Source organism: Pongo abelii, chromosome 4, assembly GCF_028885655.2.
Source record: "Pongo abelii isolate AG06213 chromosome 4, NHGRI_mPonAbe1-v2.0_pri, whole genome shotgun sequence".
In the NCBI taxonomy this organism is placed as follows: Eukaryota; Metazoa; Chordata; class Mammalia; order Primates; family Hominidae; genus Pongo; species Pongo abelii.
Window position 1 is genome coordinate 128,831,721 of NC_071989.2, and position 23,069 is coordinate 128,854,789.

Below are 23,069 nucleotides of genomic sequence, written 5' to 3' on the forward strand. Positions count from 1 at the left end.
TCATTTCTATACTTCTGTTTGCTTGTGGGTTGGTTTTCTCTTCTTTTTCTAGTTCCTCTAGGTGTGATGTTAGGTTAACTTGATAATTTTCTAACTTCTTGATGTAGGGATTTAGTACAATATACTTTCCTCGTAACACTGCTCTAGCTGTGTACCAGAGACTCTGGTATGTTGCATCTTTGTTTTAATTAGTTTCAAATAATTTTTATTTCTGTCTTAATTTCATTTTTTCACAAAAGTAGGTCAGGAGCAGGTTGTTTAATTTCAATATAATTATATTGTTTTGAGAGATATTATTGTTACTGATTTCTGTTTTTATTGTGCTGTAGTCTAAGAGTGTTCTTGGGATGATTTTGGTTTTTTTGAATGTGTTGAGAATTGCTTTGTGGCTGAGTGTGTGGTCAATCTTAGGGTATGTGCCATGTGAAGATGAGAAGAATGTATAATCTGTTGTTGTTGGGTGTAGTATTCTGTAGATGTCTGTTAGGGCCATTTGTTCAAATGTTGAGTTTAGGTCCCAAACATTTTTTTTTTAATTTTTTGCTTCCATGATTTGTCTAACACCGTCAGTGGAGTTTGAAGTCTCCCACTGTTATTTTGTGGTTATCTAATTCTCTGTAGGTCTCTAAGAACTTGTTTTATGAGTCTAGGTACTCCTGTGTTGGGAGCATGTATTTCTAGGATATGTAAGTCTTCTTTTTGAATTGAACCCTTTATTATTATATAATATCCTTTTTGTCCTTTTTTATCATTGACGATGTAGTTTGTTTTGTCTGAAACAGGAATAGCAACCCCTGTCCTTTTTGTTTTCCATTTGCTTGATAGATCTTTCTCTATCCCTTTATTTTCAGCCTATAGGGTCACTGCAGATGATATGGGTCTATTGAAGACAGTATACAGTTTGGTCTTGCTTCTTTATTCAACTTGCCACTTGATGCCTTTTGAGTGGAATTTTTAGTCCATTTCCATTCAAGTTCATTCAATATTGGTATGTGAGGATTTGAACCTGTCATCATGTTGTAAGTTGGTTATTATGTAGCCTTGATTGTATAGTTGCTTTATAGTGTCAGTGGGGTATGTACTTAAATATGTTTTTGTGGCTGAAGTTTCTGTGTTTAACTCTCCCTTCAGGACCTCTTGTAAGGCAGATCTGGTTATAAACAATTACCTTAGCATTTACTTGTCTGAAATGGATTTTATTTCCCTTTCACTTTTGTAGCTTAGTTTGGGTGGATATGAAATTCTTTGTTGGAATGCTTTTTGTTAAGGATGCTGAATATAGGCTCCCAATCTCTTCTAGCTAGTAAGGTTTCTCCTGAAAAATTCACTGTTAGACTGATGATGTTCCCTTTGTATATAACCTGTCCCTTCTCTGTCACTGCCTGTAAGATTTTTGTTGTTGTTGTTCACATTGACCTTGGACAATCTGATGACTATATGCATTGGGATGGTTGTCTTGTGTAGTATCTCACAGGCATTCTCCGAAATTCCTGAATTTGCACGTCAGCCTGTCTAACAAGGTTAGGGAAATTTTTGTGGTTTTGTGGACAGTATTCTCAAATATGATTTCCAATTTGCTTGCTGTTTCTCCATCTCTTTCAGGAATCCCAATGAGTTATAGGTGTGGTCTCTTCAGATAATCCTGTATTTCTTGGAGGTTTGTTCATTTAAAAAATTTTTTATTTTTTTCTACTTGAGTTGATTCATAGGAGAAGTCTTTGAGATTCTTTCCTCAGCTTAGTGTATTAATGCTTCAAATTGCATTATTAAATTCCTATAGTGAAATTTTTATTTCCACAAGTTCAGTTTGGTTCTTTCTTAAAATGTCTTTGTTGTCTTTCAATGCTTGAATTGTTTTACTGATTTCCTTTGATTGGGTTTAAACTTTGTCCTTTATCTTGTTGAGCTTCCTTGACATCTAGATTGTGAATTCTATGTTGCCATTTCAGCCATTTCCATCTGGTTAAGAATCATTGCTGCACAGCTAATGTGGTCACGTGGAGGTTGGAAGATACTCTGGATTTTAGAGTTGTCTGAATCATTATGCTGACTCCTTCTCATCTGTGTGGACTGATCTACCTTTAATCTTTGAAGTTTTTTGGATGGGGCTTTTGGCTTTTATATTCTTTGATGACATTTAGGGTTTGATTGTGATATCAGTTGGGTTTAGTTTATTGGCTTCATTTCTGTATGCTTTCCAGGGCCAAGGCTTAGCTCAGCACTCCTGGGCTGCATGCTCTTACCCTGGCAGGCTAGGACCAGGAATGTAGCTTTGTTTTCTGGTCCCTGGAGGTCAAGCACCTGCTGCACTTAGTAGGGGGCCATGCATTCACAGTCCATTGGCAACAACACTCCAATGGGGCTGCCAGCAAAAGCACTCCAGCCAGGCAGTATGTTGTGGTCAGGGGGCTGCGGGCAAGTGCACACCAACAGAGGCAGGGGGGATGAAGGTGAGTGAACAGTGGTGGGGCAGTTGTGGGTGCATTTTTGTTGGCGTGGCAGTGGGGCATGTGCATGCTGCATAATGGTGGGACAGCCATGGGCACGTGTGTGCTGGCCAGGGTAGAACTTCAAAGAAACTTCAAAGTTGTTAAGTCTTGACATAATGCCATTTTCTGGTTTCCAGGATGTGCCAGCGTCCTTTCTACACATCTCCCAGTACCTACAGGTAACAGGGCAACAGAGGCTGTAATGGAGCCTCCTCAGGACTCCCAGAGCTGAGGAGACAGAGCAGTAGGCATCCAGTTATGGCTTTTTGACTATTTGACTTATATAAAATAAATTTCCCACAAATTAGTCATTTATATTTCAAATATGTATTTTTTAATCACATTGATTTATCACCTGCATTTTTATATACTTTTTTATATTGACTTTTAAATATATTTCTTTGAAAATGAAAATTTCTATTACTGGTTTGGTAAACTAGTTATGTTTTTCAAAGTAATATTAAAATAAATACCTAATTATTAATTCTTTTTTTCATTAATCACCTGAAGTCACTTTAGTCATCAGTTGATGCTCTTAGGACAAATGTGATAAACCAGCTCAGTGCAGTGGTTCTTGCCTATAATCCCAGCATGTTGAGAGGCCAAGATGGGAGAATTACTTGAGACCAGGAGTTAGAGTCAAGCTTGGGCAACATAGTAAGACCTCATCTCTACAAAAAATGAAAAAAGAAATCAGTCAAGCATGGTAGAATATGCCTGTGGTACCAGCTACTCAGCAGGCTGAGGTGGTAGGATCGCTTGGGCCGGGAAACACAAGGCTACAGTAAGCTATGATCACCACTGTACTCCAGCCTGGGAGACAGAGCAAGACCCTGTCTTAAAAAAAAAAAAAAAAAAAATTGGGGTATGCCATACTGTTTCCCTTACCTAATATTATGTATTATTGGCTATAGGCATTTAACAATGCAAAGATCCAAATGATTTCCAAAACATGGGCAGTGCTTTTTGGATCCATTTGGAAAAGATCATTTTATTCTATTAGATCGTTGCATGTAGAAATTTTAAGTATCAGTGAATTTTTTTTGTAATCGCCTCATTGAAACCTGTAAATAGTGGTTCCCAATTCAATTGTTTCAATAAATTATTTGAGACAGTAAAATGTACCCATAATTTAAAACAACATTGTTCATGTAGGCAGATGTAGAATATATATCTTAGATTTCTTTTTCAAAGAGAGGCTGTCTTCTTTCACTTTTTACTGAAAAGTGAAGAGATCTTAGTGTTTGTTTTTTATATACTCTGTTTCACATTCAATGATATGATGTGAAATATGATAACATTTTTATCTTGTCAGCTGTAAATGGAAGAAACTAAAACAAACTTTTTATGTTTTTTTCTTTTGGAGATAAATAGTTTCTTTGAAGATATTTTACTATATAAAGAAGATTTCATTTGAGAATTACAGAGATTCATGGGTGCAGATGGAGTTGGGTCCCAGAGTTGTACTGTAAATATGGATGCTGCAGTAGGGACCCGTGATCTGTGCTTCATTAGAGTCTTGTAATCATCTCCATGGTTGATCTTGGTTTCAAAATCTTTTCTACCATCTGCTTCACAAGGGTAGCAATTTCCTACCAGAGCTTCTCCATTCCCAAAGCATACTAAGAAAGATTTTTACTAACTTAAAAAAAAATCTTATCATTAGGGTTGTTTGTGGTGGTGGTGCTTTTGTTTTCCTAGAGGTGATAACCGTGTGTGTTTGTGTGAGTGTTTCAATTCTGGTAAACTCATTTTTGATAAAACAAGATGAATCTTACATACCTGACACATTCTAAGACATTCTTACCCTTCTTTTTTTTTATCTCCCCTTATAAATAAAGAAATAAATCAGTAATAGCAAACCTTATATGTAGAGTTCTACTCTTTTATATCTTTGAATCACGACTTTCTCCAATTTATCCATCCAGTAGATATCAAATCTAGGAGTTGCCATGCTGAAGTCACAGGCATGCAGGCAATGGAAATAATTTGGCTACATGTTCTTGAGCTTCAGCATCTTAAGCTCACAGGAAGAGGGGAGCATATTTTGGTGGAAGCCCTTCCCTTTTGTTTCCTGATAATATAACCAGCACTTAGTTTTGAATCTCGGTTTATAAGAAGTGAAATCCAGAGGTTTCTGATAGCACAAGAATGGAGTAAAATTTTGCCTTCCCTGCATAATATCCGTTTTTTTCGTTGCTCTTGGCCTTTTAAAATGAGCCTAGGCTTGCAGTAAAAAGAGTGTGCTACTTATGCAAAACAGATTTATTAGACTAGGTCCCTGACCAGATTGATGCCACTGAGCTCTTCCTATGTAGGAATGTTGAAACCAGCACTGGTATTCAGAATTTAATTGATTACATTAGTTTTCCACATAAGAGGCAGAAGTGAATAATGCAAAACTATCCAACTAATGCAAAAATAAAACAAAGACAAAAATATAGACATGTTCACAAGATGATTACTTGTTTACTGCTTAACAGTCCAAATTTTGCAACTACTTTAGTAGTTAGAAAAAAAGGCTAGAGTTCTTATTTGTGACTTAATATACCAAATAAATGATTTAAATCTATTCATAACAGGAATTTTTCTATTAGGCTAGATTTTTTTCTAACTTATTTTTAATTATAGAATTATTTTTCTTTTAAAAAGTGTATTACAGCAATCATTAGATCTGGTTAATCCCATAGACGGTGTTTCATCTCTCATTGCTTTTTTAAATTCCTGCCATGATCCAGGTTCTAGTTGTATTTTGACCTATCGAAAATAAGCTGGGATTAACCTATTTCTGGTGGATTTCTGGAATATAAACTGAGATCTTCATTTCCTTTATACTTCGGTCTTCATTTCCTTTATACTTCTTTCAGAATCAGAAAGGTGTCCCAAAGAGGGTTTCTCCTGACGGTCTTGGTATTCTGTTAAGAAAATTAATCCTTGAAACTGTTCGTATTCAAAAGAGAGCTGATTATTCATCCTAAAACAATCACATCTTCTAAAAACATTTTCTTTTATTTCATAAGAAGAGATATTCTTTTTTTTTCAACAACTTTATTCAGATATACCCCACATACCCTGCAATTCACTTATTTGTACAATTCAATTGTTTTTGGTATATTGCATTATTAATTTTTTAAAATTGTGGTTAGATATATATAAGTAAAATTTGACATTGTATTCATTTTTAAATGTACTATTCAATGGCATCATTTACATTTACAGTGCTGTGCAACCATCATCATTATCTATTTCCAAACCATTTTCATCACCCCAGACAAAAACTCCGTAATCAATAAATAAAGACTCCCCACTTCTCTCTCCCTAGAGCCCCTGGTTACCTCTAACCTACTTTCTAAAAAAAAAAAAAATTTTTTTTAAAGAATATTCTTTATTGAGTTGTTTACTTAGCTTTTCTTTTCAAATTGTTTTGAGATCATTGCCAAATTATTATAGAAACAGAAATGCTCTCAAGACGAAGAGCCATTTAGCTAAGATTTTCGACAATGAAGAGTTTCTAAGTAATAGTAAAGTAAAATAATGGATATCTTATTGAATTATTTTCTTCTTTCTTTAGGTGAAATCTGAAACACTTACACATTTTTAAAACATGTTATTTTGAGAATTTGATATGTGTGAGTGATACTTGCATATAACCTACATTACTCATGCAATGAAAAGACAGAAAAGAAAAAAAAACATGTCATTTTTACTGTCTAGAAATTGTTACTCCATTTTCTTTCCCATTTCTCTGGACTGTTTCTGGAATAATAATAGTCTAAACGTCAAGGAAAGCAGCCACAATGTCAGTTCCGTTCCCATGGTCCCAGAATTACTTTTTGCACCGCACTTAGCTTTCCAAATTCTCAAGCACCTACTGAAGTGCTAGTCTCTTTGGTTTTGAAACTTGTCTTCCTGCTCTGCCTACATTTCATAAATAAGGACGTTTATCTCCAGGCAGTCCTGCCACAGTCTAATCCCAGTTATGTGTGGCACCCTTCACGGGCCCATTTAGCACCTACACCATTATCCTGAAGAGGCAGGTGCAAAAGCATTTCATTCCCTTTTCGGTGGAGGGAAGTATCCTCCATTGCTGTTCATCTGTTTGCTAGTGCCAGTTGAATAAATTCTCTTGCTCTACAGAAATAACTGGTCCAAAATTAAATACTGCCTGAAAATATTCTCTATCAATACTGCACTCTTTCTTTATTTAGACTCTGAATGCCTAATGTCACAACATGGGTTTTTAGTTTTCAGGCAATATTAATTTAAATTATACTTAATATAATTTATTAAATTATATTAATTTAATAAAGTGTGTTTATTAAATAATAAATATTTATTTAAAATATTTAAATAAAACTTAAAGCTAAAATTAGTTTCAATACATACTGATATGGTTTGGCTATGTCCCCACCCAAATCTCAACTTGAATTACATGTCTCAGAATTTTCCCGTGTTGTAGGATGTACCCAGGGGAGGTAACTGAATCATGGAGGCCAGTCTTTCCCATGCTACTCTCATGATAGTGAATAAGTCTCATGAGATCTGATAGGTTTATCAGGGTTTTCTGCTTTTGCTTATTCCTCATTTTCTCTTGCCACTGCCATGTAAGAAGTGCCCTTCGCCTCCCACCATGATTCTGAGGCCTCCCCAGATATGTGGAATTATAAGTCCAATTATACCTCTTTTTCTTCCCAGTGTTGGCTATGTCTTTATCAGTAGCATAAAAACAGACTAACACCGTAAATTGGTACTAGTAGAGTGGGGCATTACTGAAAAGATACCTGAAATTGTGGAAGTGACTTTGGAACTAGGTAATAGGCAGAGAGGTTGGAACAGTTTGGAGGACTCAGAAGAAGACAGGAAAATGTAGGAAAGTTTGGAACTTCCTAGAGACTTGTTGAATGACTTTGCCCAAAATGCTGATAGCGATATGGACAACAAAATTCAGGCTAGGCGGTCTCAGATGGAGATGAGAAACTTGCTGAGAACTGGACTAAGGTGGCTCTTGTTACGTTTTAGCAAAAAGACTGGTGGCATTTTGCCCCTGCCCTAGAGATTTGCGGAACTTTGACCTTGAGAGAGATGATTTAGGGTATCTGGCAGAAGAAATTTCTGAGAAGCAAAGTGTGCAAGTGGTGACTTGGGTGCTGTTAAAAGCATTCAGTTTTATAAGGGAAGCAGAGCGTTAAAGTTTGGACAATTTGCAGCCTGACTATGTGATGGAAAACAAAATCACATTTTCTGGGCAGAAATTCAAGCCAGCTGCAGAAATCTGCATATGTAACAAGGAGCCTAATGTTAATCCCCAAGACCATGGGGAAAACATCTCCAGGCTATGTCAGAGACCTTCACTGCAGCCCCTCCCATCACAGGCCCAGAGGCCCAGATGGAAAAAGTGGTTTTGTAGGCCGGGCCCTGGGTCCCCATGCTGTGTGCAGCCTAGGGACTTGGTGCCCTGTTTACCAGCCATGCCAGCCTTGGTTGAAAGGGGCCAATGTAAAGCTCAAACTGTGGCTTCAGAGGGTGGAAACCCCAAGCCTTGGCAGCTTCCATGTGGTGTTGAGCCTGCGAGTACACAGAAGTCAAGAATTGGGGTTTAGGAACCTCTGCCTAGATTTCAGAAGACGTATGGAAACGTCTGGATGCCCAGGCAAAAGTTTGCTGCAGGGGTGGGGCCCACATGGAGAACCTCTGCTAGGGCAGTGCAGAAGGAAAATGTGGGGTTGGAGCCCCCCACACAGAGTCCCTACTGGGGCAATGCCTAGTGGAGCTGTGAGAAGAGGGCCACCATTCTCCAGACCCCAGAATGGTAGCTCTACCGACAGCTTGCACTGTGCACCTGGAAAAGCCACAGACACTCGACACCAGCTGGTGTGAGCAGCCAAGAGGGAGCCTGTACCCTGCACAGCCACGGGGGCGGAGCTGCCCAAGACCATGGGAACTCACCTCTTGCATCAGCGTAACCTCAATGTGAGATCTGGAGTCAAAGAAGATCATTTTGGAGCTTTAAAATTTGCCCCGCTGGATTTCAAACTTGCACAGCCCTGTAACCCCTTTGTTTTGGCCAGTCTCTCCCATTAGAATGGCTGTATTTACCCAATACCTGTACCTCCACTGTTTGTAGGAAGAAACATTGTTTCTAGCTTGCTTTTGATTTTACAGACTCATAGGTAGAAGAGAATTGCCTTGTCTCAGATGAAACTTGTGACTGTGGACTTTTGGGTTAATGCTGAAATGAGTTAAGACTTTGGTGGACTGTTGGGAAGGCATGATTGGTTTTGAAATGTGAGGACATGAGATTTGGAGGGGCCAGGGGTGGAATGATATGGTTTGGCTGTGTTCTGCCCACCAAATCTCAACTTGAATTGTATCTCCCAGAATTCCCCCGTGTTGTGGGAGGGACAGGGGAAGGTAATTGAATCATGGGGGCCAATCTTTCCCATGCTATTCTCGTGATAGTGAATAAGTATAGCGATATCTGAAGGGTTTATCAGGCGCTTCTGCTTTTGCTGCTTCCTGATTTTCTCTGGCCTCCACCATGTAAGAAGTGTCTTTTGGGTCCTGCCATGATTCTGAGGCCTCCCCAGCCATGTAGAACTATAAGTCCAATTAAACCTCTTTTTCTTTCCAGTCTCAGGTATGTCTTTACCAGCAGCCTGAAAACAGACTAATACACATACATATTATTTGATTTGATTCTTTTTGAAGATATACTAGTTTGTATTCTAAAATGCTAATAAATGTAATTCTTTTTCATTACATTGTTTAGTGAAATATGTATATAATATTACTAGCACAAATCATAAAAGTTCTTAATTTGAGTATTAATGCATGTATTCCCTTGAGACTGGGCACTCAAATGGGATGATCATATTTTAATCCTGAAAACTCATTTTTATTTTGCTAATGTGATGGATTAATAAAGAAGTCACTCTGTGCTATTTTCTGTAACTCAAACACTTATTGGGCAAAGACAAATAAGCATGAGGTATATGTTTTAAAGATTATGAGGTATATGTATGCCAACAGCATACAGTTGGCAGTTCAGCAGAAATTGAAAAAACTTATAATGCAAATATTTGCCCATGAGTTTACACATGGAACATGGCTATAATGTCTAAGTAAAATGAAGGAAACCTAGCAATTAAGTGTGAATTTTAAAACAAGGGTCGTGTTTGTTATTTAACTGCTGATTTTCTGAATATTCATGGAATACATAATTCAAACTAGTATTGGTATTTTATAAAAAAGAAATACTAGATTTTATATCATATTTTATCATTTTTTTGGTAACTTCAGTGGAAATAAAATTTAAAGCTTCATAATTTATTTTTTTCTGTTTACATTTTTAAAAATCTTATTATGTATTGTTATAGAAAGTCAAGCTTTGTATTTTTTCAATAATTACTTAAGCATATTACTAAGATTCATGTCTTAAACTCCACAAAAACATTATCAAATAACTTATACGTAGGCTTCCATTTGGGAAAAAATAAAACATAATAAAAATTTTTAGTATTTTATTTAATTCATATGATTGGTTTACATATATGATCTATTATATAATTAAATTCAGTTTTAGGCATTTGTATTGTAGGCTTTTCTTGGATCTTCTATGCAATTTCAACAGCATACTTATATTCTAATACTTTTAAAATACTTTTCCTTTAAGGCACTAACACATCGTTTAGATGATGGCCACTAAAAATGAGACTGAACCTTGCATTTCAATTTTTTATATCCAGGCATATATGGCTCCTTTAAGAAATCTGGACTGAGAATCCAATAGCCCTCTGCTGTTTAGCCTAAGAGCTGAACTTTAGTTGTGTTTAGCCAATAAACGAATTTCCTTTGACTCTCAGAGGATGGTGTTATAAAGATGAGTAAGAGGTTATCAATTCCCTGAAGGAACTTTTAATGTAGTCAGTTGGATAATGATTAGCATTTGAGCAGAGCTTTTCTTAGTAAAGCACTTTCACACACACAGATTCAATTGGTGAGTATTTGCAGCTTGTAGTTTATGGGTGTTTGTTTGATCTCCAGATAAACCTGATGGCTTAATACAGATACATGTTTTTCTTCTGTAATCAAACTGTGACCCTGCACGTGAGACATGTTTTAAAAATATATGTCATTGAGCATAAAGGAAACAAGGAAATGTGGCAAGTTGAGTGTAAAACCTATCATGATTCCTCAAAAACCTATTCAAGTTATGTTCTCATACTGTGGGCTTTTTTGTATCTTCTTATTGGAAGAATAAGCAAATGCTTAGGGTGGAGTTTTTAAAACAGATTTGGGATGTTGATTAATTCTGCACAGGCCAAAAATGTAAGTGCACATTTGTCATGAATTCGGGTTTGGTACACTCCCCTCCAACAAATTCAAATCATTTTCTGTTATTTTCCAATGGCCAATGCCAAGCCTAAACTTTAGACATTTTCCTTGTAGTATGGATAATCATACTTTGGATATTTGAAAACACTTTAATGATTTACTTCAAACATTCACCAGATAATTTTCAAGCCTTTTTCACTTTGGTTTGATTAGCCTTGTCTGAGACTGTGTCTAAAATACATGAGAGGAACAAAAGAAGGAATTGTTCAGCTTGTAGTTGGCAGGAATGTTCTATTGCTGAATAAGTTCACAAGTTATGGCTGGAATGATTTGGTAATAGTTTTTCCACTGTGCATAGCCAGACAATCTCAGCCAACCAGCAGAACAGAATCTATACTGTCAAAATGGAAAAAGTGGTGGCAATTATGAAGCTGGGGGATTCTGGCAGTACATGCAGAATTTGGGTCTTTCACTTTGCCATGAGGAGGAACATATAGGCACCAGCTATAGCAGCTTGCTCTGCTGCTGTATTGCCCGGAGAATATCTGACACTGAAGATTAATTACAAAGCCCAAGTTCTTGGTTCAGAATTCTTCATTCAAGTGCTCTGAGAACCTCTGTCAGTAAAGATTCTGACATGCATTGTTACTTCCCTATTCTGTTGACTGCATAACAGAAAAAAGTAGCAAACATTTGTAAGCACTTATTATGTGCTTTTAAAAGTGTGAAATTCTTTCCATATATTAACTTAGTTAACTCTCACATTAACCCTGTGAAGCTAGTACATTTTTTAGCCCTCTTTTTGAAGATAAGAAAACAGAAGTACAGAGAAATAGCCCCCAAGTACCTTGCCTGGGATTACATAGCTAATGAGTCTGATTATAGAAACCACACTCCTACCATCATTCTTTAGTGTCTCGATATGAAGAGCAGAGTTCAAGAAGAAAATCTATATTCTCTTCTATAGGCTCTTAGGCCACTTTCTATGTATTTCTTTTTCTTTCTTTTCTTTTTTTTTGATAAAGTTTTTTTTTGGGAGAGTGGAGGTGGATACAGAGATATGTAATTTCCTTCTGAAGTATTAAAATAGAGAAAATAGTGTTTGTCATTTTTTGCTTTTCTACTTCAGCATTATAATTTTATGAATGTCTAATTTTTTTAATAATGTCAGGAGTATTCGTTGTAGATTTAAAGTGAAATATGATTAGAATATTTGATAGTTTTTGTTTTTGATTGTTGGTCTTGTTAAATGTTTTAACCATAACATTAATACTGTATGATAATTAAATAATGCCTGCATACTCTATTCGTTAGATTATTATTTTTAATTAGTATTTTGCAGTCAAATGTTATAATTTAGTTATAATTTGACGGAAGTGTTTTCTGTCATCCATGTGTATATAATTAATATGTGGGTGAGAATTCTGGGCGTTTTATTCATTGTCACGTTCCCAGTAACCAGGAGGGTTCCTAGCACATACTTAGTGCTCAGTGAGAATTTATTGACTATATTCATGGGTGGATAAATGATGAAGTTAAATGCCTTGAGCTTATTCAAATGTATAATTTTGCTTTTCTTTACTAAATATTCAAGTTATTGTTGATGAAGAAAGTCAATAACATAAGAAGCAGCAAGAAGCTGAGAATAACGTGCCCTTTCTCAACCCCCACCCCAAACTGATTCTTTTGAGCTCCTTGAGGAAGAGTACTTTTTCACTCATTTCTGCATTCCTAGTACTGACACAGCATAGTGCTCTACAAGTAGCTAACAAAAGAATGAGTCAGTAATTGAGCAAGCTGGATGATCTAAGTTCTTACTCTTTTATTCATACCTCGTTTGAACAAGTCTCATATGCAGCAACTGTAGTGTTTTGGGAGCATGTTACCAAAGTGTAAGGTGGGAATGAGGAGCCACACATTCCGGCGGCAGCAATCTTGCATTTCTGAATTGAGTGCAGCCTCACAGGCCAAGCTCCAACTGCCCTCTGGAACTTACAATCCTTATAGCATCAACATCAAGAGATCACTTAGCCTCTTCTTTAATACCTCCTTTGTCATGTAGATTTAGTGTAGTCTTTAGTTCCCATGACCCCAGAGTATGTTTCCCTGAGGTTGGCTCAGCCCATTCACATTTTGTTCAGCAAGCTTAGGTTTCCCGATGCAAAGTATCCCTTTAAATATTGGAGGATAGCCTTCATTTCCAGAGGCTACTCTATACTACCACATTAGTTGGATGTTTATATCTGTTTCTGTGATATGCTTGACTGTCTCTTCCTGATGACTGTCCTTAGAGCTGGTCCTAATATGTCTATATTAATAACTCATTGGGCTGCAAGACAAAAACAATATTGAATGATGAGTCAGTGTTAACCTACAAAGCAGCCAGTGATTTGCTATGGTATACTGTTCTCAGAAAGAATATGTACTCAGTAAACGTTCTTGAAGACTTGATTGATTGACTGATCAATACTCATACTTCTTATGTTTTCACTCACAATACGTGGTCTTTCACATGCACTTCCTTCATAGACATGTTCTTATGTTCACTCTTCTCTTCCATCCCTGTGTAATTTCCATCAGTATATCCTATTCCTTCATGACGAATGCCTCCCCATCCATTCATAACCTCCTGCACCATGTCCAGTCCAGTGTTTTTTGGAAAGTCTAAGGTAAATGAACTATTTTTTAAAGTTTTCTAATCTTTTTAACAGAAGCTCCATTACCTACCCCCACCTTCCCACATGATGAAACAGGGAAACAGTGCTGCAGGCATACAGTGACAACAGGACATCAGGAAATGCCCAAGAAAGTCAGCCCCACCTTAACATGATGTTTTCAGGAATTCGGACAGCACATACCAACATTTCTAAGAAACATGCAAGACCAATATACCATTTGTAATTCAAAATATATGTAGGAGTTGCAATTAACAATTAGGTCTCTTTGAATATTAAAGTTATGAAGTGATGACCATGAATAACGTGATTAACACAACACTATTTATCATCATATAAATGGTCATATTTTCAGTCTGTGTTTTATGTTTAAATTCCACATAAGGAAATAAGTATAATAGTATCATAAATTTCAGCAATGTTTTATTTTTAAGGCTCCAAAAATATTTTAAGAAATATTTGTAGTTTGTTCAAAACTGCAAGATTTAACTTCCAAGATATGAGAATTAATGAGGTCATGTTAGAATATTCACACTTTTTATTAACAAAATCAGTTTACATTTTGATAAGTTATCTTTATATATGCCAATTGTAGGAAATTAATTTTAATCATTAAAAAACAAAAATTTTATAAAAGATATGATAATTTAAAATCACATATTAAGACAATAGTCTTTTTTTAAAGATTGGTTTATGGTGCACAGAATTCATTCATGACATCAGAAGCATATTCATAACATAATCTTGGTTATGCCATATGTGACCATAAGAAGGATCATTACCTTTAACAGCTGTGAATTCCTAATGAAGTGAAAACATGCATAGTCAAGGTCAATAATTTTTTTATTGCAATTTTCCATTTTCCCATCATCAAAGGATGTCAGTACGGGTTTCTTTGGTCTCAGTATTTTTCTGTGTATAAAAGAACTTGGGTTTATTGCTCATTATGCTCTGGTGCTTCTGGGACAAACATTTCAACCTCCTAATCTATGTAAGACTCTAGTTATTGTTTGTGTTAAATATGGATGCTAAATTTTTCCACTTGTAGATAAAACCTGAAAGATGCCATGATTAGTCAACTATTGGATTTTAAGAATAAATCTATTATATCTAAAATCAAATATAAAAGATGTCTGGATAATGTCAAATATTAGAGATATATTAACATGTTTACAATTACTGTTTTTCTTTAATCGGTTGCATTCTTTTGTCACGCATTTGACAACACTCTATTTGAATGAATTCCCATGAGTAGTATTGATTTTGTTGTTGAGTACCTATTAAATAAGATTTCTATATTAGCATATAGTGATTTTAAGAATGTAATAAGTAAACTATTTTTAGTTTTGAGATTATAGTAATTATACTGTTTTTTAACAGTTTGTTAGGTGCTGTGTCATGAATCAAGTCTTCATTTTAATGTGTTCTAATTGTTGTAGAACAAGAGGGAATGGTATTTGGAATTTAGCTATATTTATCTTCTCAATCAAATTCTACTTCAGAGGTAAGTAAAAAAGAAGTTATAGCACATCATATAAAATGGACAAAAAAGACATACTGAAAAGAAAATAAATTGTTGATTATCTCAGGATAAAGAGGAAAATGTAAATTTAAAAGTCTGCCTGTGTCTGTTATTGCTAAGAGAGACCAATGGATAAATACTTGGGATTCTTATTTTTTTTATTTCCTTTCCTTTTTTTTATAAATTATGTGAATTCACCTCGAAGCTATACAACTCTGATATTAACTTGCCAATTAGCAGTGTGCCAAGTCACTTATTCAACTTGAATTCCTGAGACCTTATTCAATTGAATTCATAAGACGTTCAGCTGACCCAAAGGACCAGAAAATTCAAGACATAGTGTCCATATATTCTGTTTGACATGACTTTTATGCAAAAAGTCAGAAAAAAAAGTGCTGTAGGCCCAGCTTTTCCCACTGGAATAAAGTCTTGATGGTCTATAAACAGACAGTATCCTTCTTTATCTGGAAGAAATTACATGAGCATAGATTGATAACTCATGTTGTTTGGGGATGAAAAGTGTCTGCCACATTGGCAATATATTCAGAAGCAATCCTCTGTACATATTACCTGATGCCCCACACATCATTTCCTAAAGTCAAGTATTTTGTACCCTTTAGATTGCCGCTGCACTTATCAGACAGACACACCTCTCAAACTCAGTTCTAATTTTTCTTGAAAAAAGAATCAGATCTAAATATTTAACTGTTTGATCTGAGTCAGTTGAATAAAAATGATGAATTGACTGTTGAAGTAATTATAAAGTTGACTAGGAAAAATAATAGTATGGAATGTGCAATGTCTTTCCATATTTATTATAGGGGCTATACATTTTGTTAAAATACAAGAAGTATTTGTTGCACTGGCAAAAGAGAGAATCAACCATTTAATGTTACTATTGATTTCAATCACAGAGCTAGTTCTGGAGAATTGAAAACATCATAGGTTAATCGACTAGCAGTTGTCACTCAAAATGGTTTGTTGTTATACTAGCATACTAATGAAAATTACATACCCAAATAAAGAGGAAGTAAGAAAACATGAGGGACTGATGAATCTCAGGAATGCAAAAATTTCTCCTAAGAATCTATATTAAAATATAATAAAGCAGTTGTTTGATATCTTTATCATTTTTGTCAAACCAAAAATTAACAGTCTAAACTAATCTAATCAATTAATTATTTTACTCAATAGTTATTGAACATGCACTTTGCACCATGCACTGTGCTAGAAAAAAGAAATATAAAGATCAATAAGACACAGTTCTACCCATGATAGGTTCACAGTCAAGTAGAAGACTAAAACAAGGTGATACAAGAGTAAATCGATGTTTACATAAAAATAATTGTTTTCTGCCTGAGTTGGAGGTAGATCAGAGAGAATATGAAAGTTAATAAATTGAGTTTTATGAAATAAGGATGTATAGTGATATTAGAGTGGAGCTAAAATTAATGTGCCTCAAAAACTGGAATAAGTATTGTTTGTTGTCTGAATTTCTAAAGAAAGATTCACAATAAATTGGCAAGTCATGGTAAAGTTTGGTGTTTTTGTGAAATGGAAAGAAGACAAAAAATGCAGATTTGCAAGATTGTGGAATTCCGTAATAACATAGTGCATAAAATTTATCTTTAATTTATTTATCACGAAGAGTGACCATGAATATTAAAACAGTGGAGAATTACGGAGCATTGTGACACCAAAGGCAGAAGTTGTAATGGTGAAACAGGCAGACGAGCTTCATGATTATGTTGTAATGATCCACAAATGGGTACAGTGATTAATAACCTGCAGGAAAATGTGCTTATGAGGTGAAGTTGCTTGATTTTGTTGTCAAATCGAAACAACTATAGATATTATTCCTGAAAAGCATTCTTTAACCTGGCCTTAATCGGAAAATAAGTAGTTCTGTGATGGATGTCAGTGAACTTGCTGTGATAGCAATGATGTATGTGAAAATGCCAGAGAGTACTACATTTTGTTATTGTTGTTAAAATGTTATCTGTCAAGGTTCTATGTATGGAACAGATAAATTTACATTTCCCCTTCTCCCTCTCTGGCCACCTCTCATTAGTGTGTTTTGCTGGGTCCTTGCTTCCTCAGCCGCTAAATGTTACAGGGTCCCAATACTCAGAGCAAGCCTTGTCTCTCCCTAGTTTACTCCCTCTCCACCTGTTTCTCTCTTTGCTCCCCATCCCAGCTGTTTTTGCTGATCTAATCCAGCCCATAGCTTTACATACCAACTATATATGAATGAATTCCAACTTTGTGTCATTAGCTTCTCCCCATCGTCTCCATTGGATGTTTAATAAGCATCTTAAAATAAACACATAGAAAGCAGAACTTCAGAATCAATACCCAGGCCTATAATTCTCTTTCTCCTTTAGTTTGTTCTATGTCAGTAAATCACTCCCTCATCAAACAAATTGCTTGGGCCAAAACTCTGGGTGGTGTTCTCCTTTAGAAAGTTTTGTCAAATGTGCCTCCAAAATATATCCTGAGTCCTTCTTTTTGCTATATTCATGACTTGGAACTTTTCAGTCCTCATCTTTTAATTAGACTGCCCGTATGTGAATTCCTTAACAAACTCTACTCCTTCTCTTGCTTTCTTACAATTCACTTTTCTCAGAGCAGCAAAAATAATGGGGCTTTTTTTGAAATATAAAGGGATTCATGCTATTCTACATTGAAAACCTTTGCCACTTGCCATTGCCACCTGGGCTCCTTCATGCTCCTTGTCTTGGAGGTCTCTATTTTGTGATCAATCTGTTTACTTTGTGATTGTTCCCCTGTGATCTGTTTACCTTGCAATCAAACCCTGTGATCTCTTCTCAGCCAGAGCTAATCTCATCTCAGTCTCTGATCCCCCTGTCCAGTACTCTACTACGCAAGCCATGTTTTGGGTCTCAAGCTCATTTCCACTTGATAAAATTAGGCTTTGCATCCCAGCCTAAATCTCTTCATGAATTTTAATCCCCATAATCTCCGTAATCCACGTGTGTCAAGGGAGAGACCAGGTGGAGGTAAATGGATTATGGGGGCAGTTTCCCCAATGCTGTTCTCATGATAGTGAGTGAGTTCTCATGAGATCTGATGGTGTTGTAAGGGGTTCTTCCTACTTTGGTCAGCCCATCTCCTTCCTTCCACCTTGTAAAGAAGGTGCCTTGCTTCCCTCTGGCCTTCACCATGATTGTAAGTTTCCTCAGGCCTCCCCAGCCATGCTGAAGTGTAAGTCAATTGAACCTCTTTCCTTTATAAATTACCAAGTCTTGGGTAGTTCTTTTAGAGCAGTATGAAAACAGACTAATAACAACATCTTTGGCCTTTTCCACTTAGCATGCACAAACTGGCTCACTGTATTATTTCAGTTCCATTTCATGTCACCTTTTTCAGAGGTGTCTTTGCTGACCACTTGACCTGAGCATTAGCTGTTCATGTGCATCTCTCCCACTCACACACTTAGTCTCTTGGTGCAATTCTATGTCTCACAATACTACCTGTAGTTTTTTCCATGGCACTTATCACTTTAGGAATTCTTGTTTATGTGTTTCTTTTCTTCTTTGCTGACTGCCTCCTCCTGTCAAATGTAAGCCCCTTAAGAGCATGAGTCTCATCTCCCTTTTTTATTCCTGAGACCTCAATATCTAGAAAAGTAATGGCACAATAAGTGTGTATGGAGTGAAGGAAAGAGATTCTACAGTTAGTTCTTGTTTTCTATCTTTAGAAACTTTAGAAAGATTACCAGTATATATATTTTAAGAGATACACAGAGCTGAAGTGATGTCTTACTCATTACTCTGATATTGTCTTCTGAGAGCAAAGCATGACAAGTGTTTATTTTTCGCAAGTTGGCATTCCATATTTTATTTATTTATTTATTTTATATTTATTTATTTATTTTTTGAGATGGAGTCTTGCTGTGTCGCCGGGCTGGAGTGCAATGTCATGATCTTGGCTCACTGCAACCTCCACCTCCCGGGTTTAAGTGATTCTCCTGCCTTAGCCTCCCGAATAGCTGGGACTACAGGCACGCGCCACCATGCCCTGCTAATTTTTGTATTTTTAGTAGAGACAGAGTTTCACCATGTTGGCTAGGATGGTCTCAATCTCCTGACCTTATGATCCACCCGTCTCAGCCTCCCAAAGTCCTGGGATTACAGAGGTGAGCCACTGCGCCCGGCCACAAGTTGGCATTTCATATTTTAGCTACTTCTTGCACTCTTTAAATCCGGTACTTTTTACATTATTTCTTTTTTGTTCTTTAAAAGACTATGTGTCAAAAAGGAATTTGATTTGCAGAAACTAAATGTTAGCACTTTGAAAGAATGCAGTAGGGAGAGAGAACAATAAAAATGTGTAATTTTCTACTTATAAACACAACACATTTTATGTCTTGGAATTAGGGATTAATTTATGAATTTTTTTTCACAAAAACGAAAGGTAATATGAAGTAATGTATTGACTTCAGACACGTTTTATTATTTTCAACTATTTACAGAATATACCACCACTTGAAAATGTACTGTTACTACAGTTATTTTAGGATAGAAAGAGAAGAAAAAAAAGTTATAGTCATTAGATTCCTCAGTGAGGAAAGAAAAAAACATATAAAAGGGGAAAGATTTTATAATGGCAACAGTATCAAGAGGCAACATAAATTATTATGAATAAATTATATCTACCACTCCTAGATTTTTCTTGGTAATTTTATGTAATTACCTATGTCCTAATTCATTCCTGCTAATCAGGATTCTACCTGTATAAATAAACTGATTGCCTAGCCCAAAGTGGGAGGTACTTCAGTGTAATTATTAGAACATGGATTTTGGGTTTAGAATACCTGGCTTTGAAACCCAGCTTCACTACTTACTAGTTATGTGGCTTGGGCACATTACTCAGTTTCTTCTTGTGTAAAATGAGGATTAATTAATAAATACCTACCTTATGACATTGTTTTGAGCATTACATATGGAAATGTTAGCTAATATAGTATTACTCTATTTATTATTATCTTTACCCTTACCCATGTTATCATGTATTATTAGCTCTTGTCTTTACCATGTCATAGACCTCAAAGGTTATATTAGAACAAAAAGTAGTTGTATTAATTTGCCATGAATTCATTAGACATCCAGAGCAGCAGTGTTTTCCAATGTAGGTAAATGGGTGTTACACCGTGGAAAAGCAGACTTCATTATTTTAAAATTTGATAACTACTGAGTTAAATACATTTAGTCAGGAATTTTCAGTGCCTTTAAAATGTGAATAAGGGTGAATATGTTAATGAGCTTGATTTAATCATTCTACATAATATATAATAATGTATTATTTGTATATAGCAACTATTAATGTAGAGATACATGACAACGGTAGGTTTTTAATTTTTTACAATTGTATACTTAATGTTTGTGTGATTAAAAAGTTAAAAAATATTAATATGCATCACTATCTTCCCAGGGGACATAAATTGTGCAAGATTTTTCACAATGGGGTATTTTTCCACAGAGGCTCTGCTACTCTTAATTCACAGATAACGAAAGAATGACTGATTAGGAAGAAAACATTCTTATGGTCAGGTTAGGGATCCTTCCTGCAGTATTAAAGAAACACATCTTTGAACTTGAAAAGCTTTAGTTTTTCAGCATTACACTCATATAAAATGGATAACAGGATTTAAGATGAAACTGAAAGTAAGATATAATTTAGACCTGGCTTGTTTCACTCATATTTGAAAAAGACTTTTTCCTGTGGCTTAAGTAAACCAAATAGAGTGATTAAAGAATATTGGTATGGTATGTATGTAGAACAAAACTGATCAAGCCTCCATTTGCCTTTTCCAATAATATATTTTACTTCAGTAAAATGTTTCTACTTCTTCTAAAAGAGATAGCATAGCATAGTGGTGCAAATGTAAACACTGGAGCCAGTTTGCCTGGTTTGAAACTCAGCTCTGCACTTACTAGCTGTGTGACACTGATCAAATTACTCAACATCTCTGTGCCTCAGTTATCTTATCTGAAAGTGGAGATAATAAATAGATACTAATCATAGGGGTGTTATAGATTTTAAACGAGTTACTACTTTTAAAGTATTAAGAATTGCTCCTGATCATAATGTGCACTGCTTATTTGTTAAATAAGGTAGAAAGGCTACTGATATGGTATGGCTCTGTGTCCCCAACCAAATCTCATCTTGTAGCCTCCATAATTCCCACATGTTATGGGAGGGACCCTGTGGGAGATGATTGAATCATGGGGGTGGATCTTTCCTTTACTGTTCTCGTGATAGTGAATAAGTCTCATGAAATCTGATGGTTTTAAAAAGGAGAGATTCCCTGCGCAAGCTCTCTTCTCTTGTCTGCCACCATGTAAGATGTGCCTTTCACCTTCCACCATGATTGTGAGACCTCCCTAGCCACGTGGAATTATAAGTCCAATAAGCCTCTTTCCGTTATAAATTGCCCAGGCTTGCATATGTCTTCATCAGCAGTATGAAAATGGACTAATACAGCTACATAATTTTTACATTTTTTTGCCTTTCTTTTGTCCTGTGTCTACTGTCATATTCACAAGGAGGTAACAGGAAGAAGAATGAGTGTTCACTGGTAGAAATCTAATTCTGCTACTTTGTCTCTGAACTCAGTGATGTTCTATCTTGAAGCAAGTGGTCATTAGAGAGTTTCTTCCCCACCAATGACTGTGCGGTAGTGGTAAGATGGGAAAATAAATTTTTAGTTTGTTTTATTTTTTTGAGACAAGATCTTGCTCTGTTGCCCAGGCTGGAGTTCAGTGACACAATCACAACTCAATGCAGACTGCAACCTCAACATCCCAGATTTAAAGTGATCTTCCCACCTCAGCCTCCTGAGTAGCTGGGACTATCGATGCAATCTACCATGCCCAGCTAATCTTTTAATTTTGGGTAGAGACAGGTTCTCACTATGTTGTTCAGACTGGTCTCAAACTCCTTGACTCAAGCTATCCTCTTGCCTTGGCCTCCCAAAGTGCTGGGATTACAGGTAAGAGCCACTGTGTGTGACCAGAAAATAAGTTCTTTGCTATCCCCCATATAAAAATATGTGGGTTTGTGCCTGATAGTATACCATGTTAATCAAGAGTGAGGTTTGCATCTCTTAGTAGGACAATAGAGTCAGAAATCTTCTAATCATCTTGTTTTATTAGCACTACCACTTTTGTAATGTATTTACATGATGATCCGGTACTTAGTTGTTGTAATAGTTAACATCAAATGAGCATCATCTAACCCTCATGACAAGCTTATTTATAAAGGATCTATTGTCATTATTTCCCTTCTACAGCAAAGGAAACCAAGGGATGTCTTGCTTAATTTAGAACTAGTACAATATTGAACTGGTTTAGAAACCCAAAGAATCCCACTCCAGAATCTGCGCTATTAACCACTCTATAATTCAGTCTCTCTTGGAAACCTTAGAATAACAATCAAGCACCTGGAACATCTAAATTTATGCTTTGTATATCTTAGTAACAATTTCCCCAAGGCTCAGTAAGCATTATAAACATGTGTATACCCATAAAACTTGGTTGTGATGTCCATAAATACATTATAATATTCAAAAAATGAAAATAAATGTTCATCAACTGATGATTGGATAAAAAAATACGATATACCTATACAATGGCATACTGTTTGGCAATGAAAAGCAAACAACTGTTGACACATGCTCCAACATGGAGGAACCACAATAAAGCCCCACAGAAGCAGTATGTTAAGTAAAAGAAACCAGATATAAAAGACTATAGGGAAATGCCAGAAAAGGCAAATCTATGGAGTCAGAAAGTAGATTATTGGTGGCCTAGGACTACGAGTTATAATAGTGATGACTGCAAATGAGCATGAGGGATCTTTTGCAGGCTATGAAAATGTCCTAAAGCTGGATTGTCACAATGGTTGCACAAATCTGTAGATTTACTAAATATCATTTATCTAAAGGAATTGTACACTTAAATGGAAGAATTTTATCATATGCAAATTATATCTCAGTAAAGTTTAAAAAAGACACAAATAAATTGG

The 23,069-nt window shown here is 35.8% G+C and overlaps 1 protein-coding gene across 9 annotated transcripts in view; it reads left to right on the forward strand.

Moving 5' to 3' along the window:
* PRR16 (proline rich 16) overlaps positions 1 to 23,069 on the forward strand; it is a 328,607-nt gene that overhangs the window by 138,504 nt on the left and 167,034 nt on the right. The window contains exon 1 of one of the 9 annotated variants that reach the window (XM_009240980.4): positions 13,540 to 13,632. The exons of 7 other annotated variants lie outside the window; for them this stretch is intronic. In XM_009240980.4, coding sequence (XP_009239255.1) covers positions 13,621 to 13,632 — 12 coding nt within the window. In that variant the 5' untranslated portion in view covers positions 13,540 to 13,620. Of the gene's footprint in view, positions 1 to 13,539; positions 13,633 to 14,919; positions 15,003 to 23,069 lie in introns of those variants that run through there. One more of the 9 variants, XM_063724234.1, reaches the window with a different exon arrangement.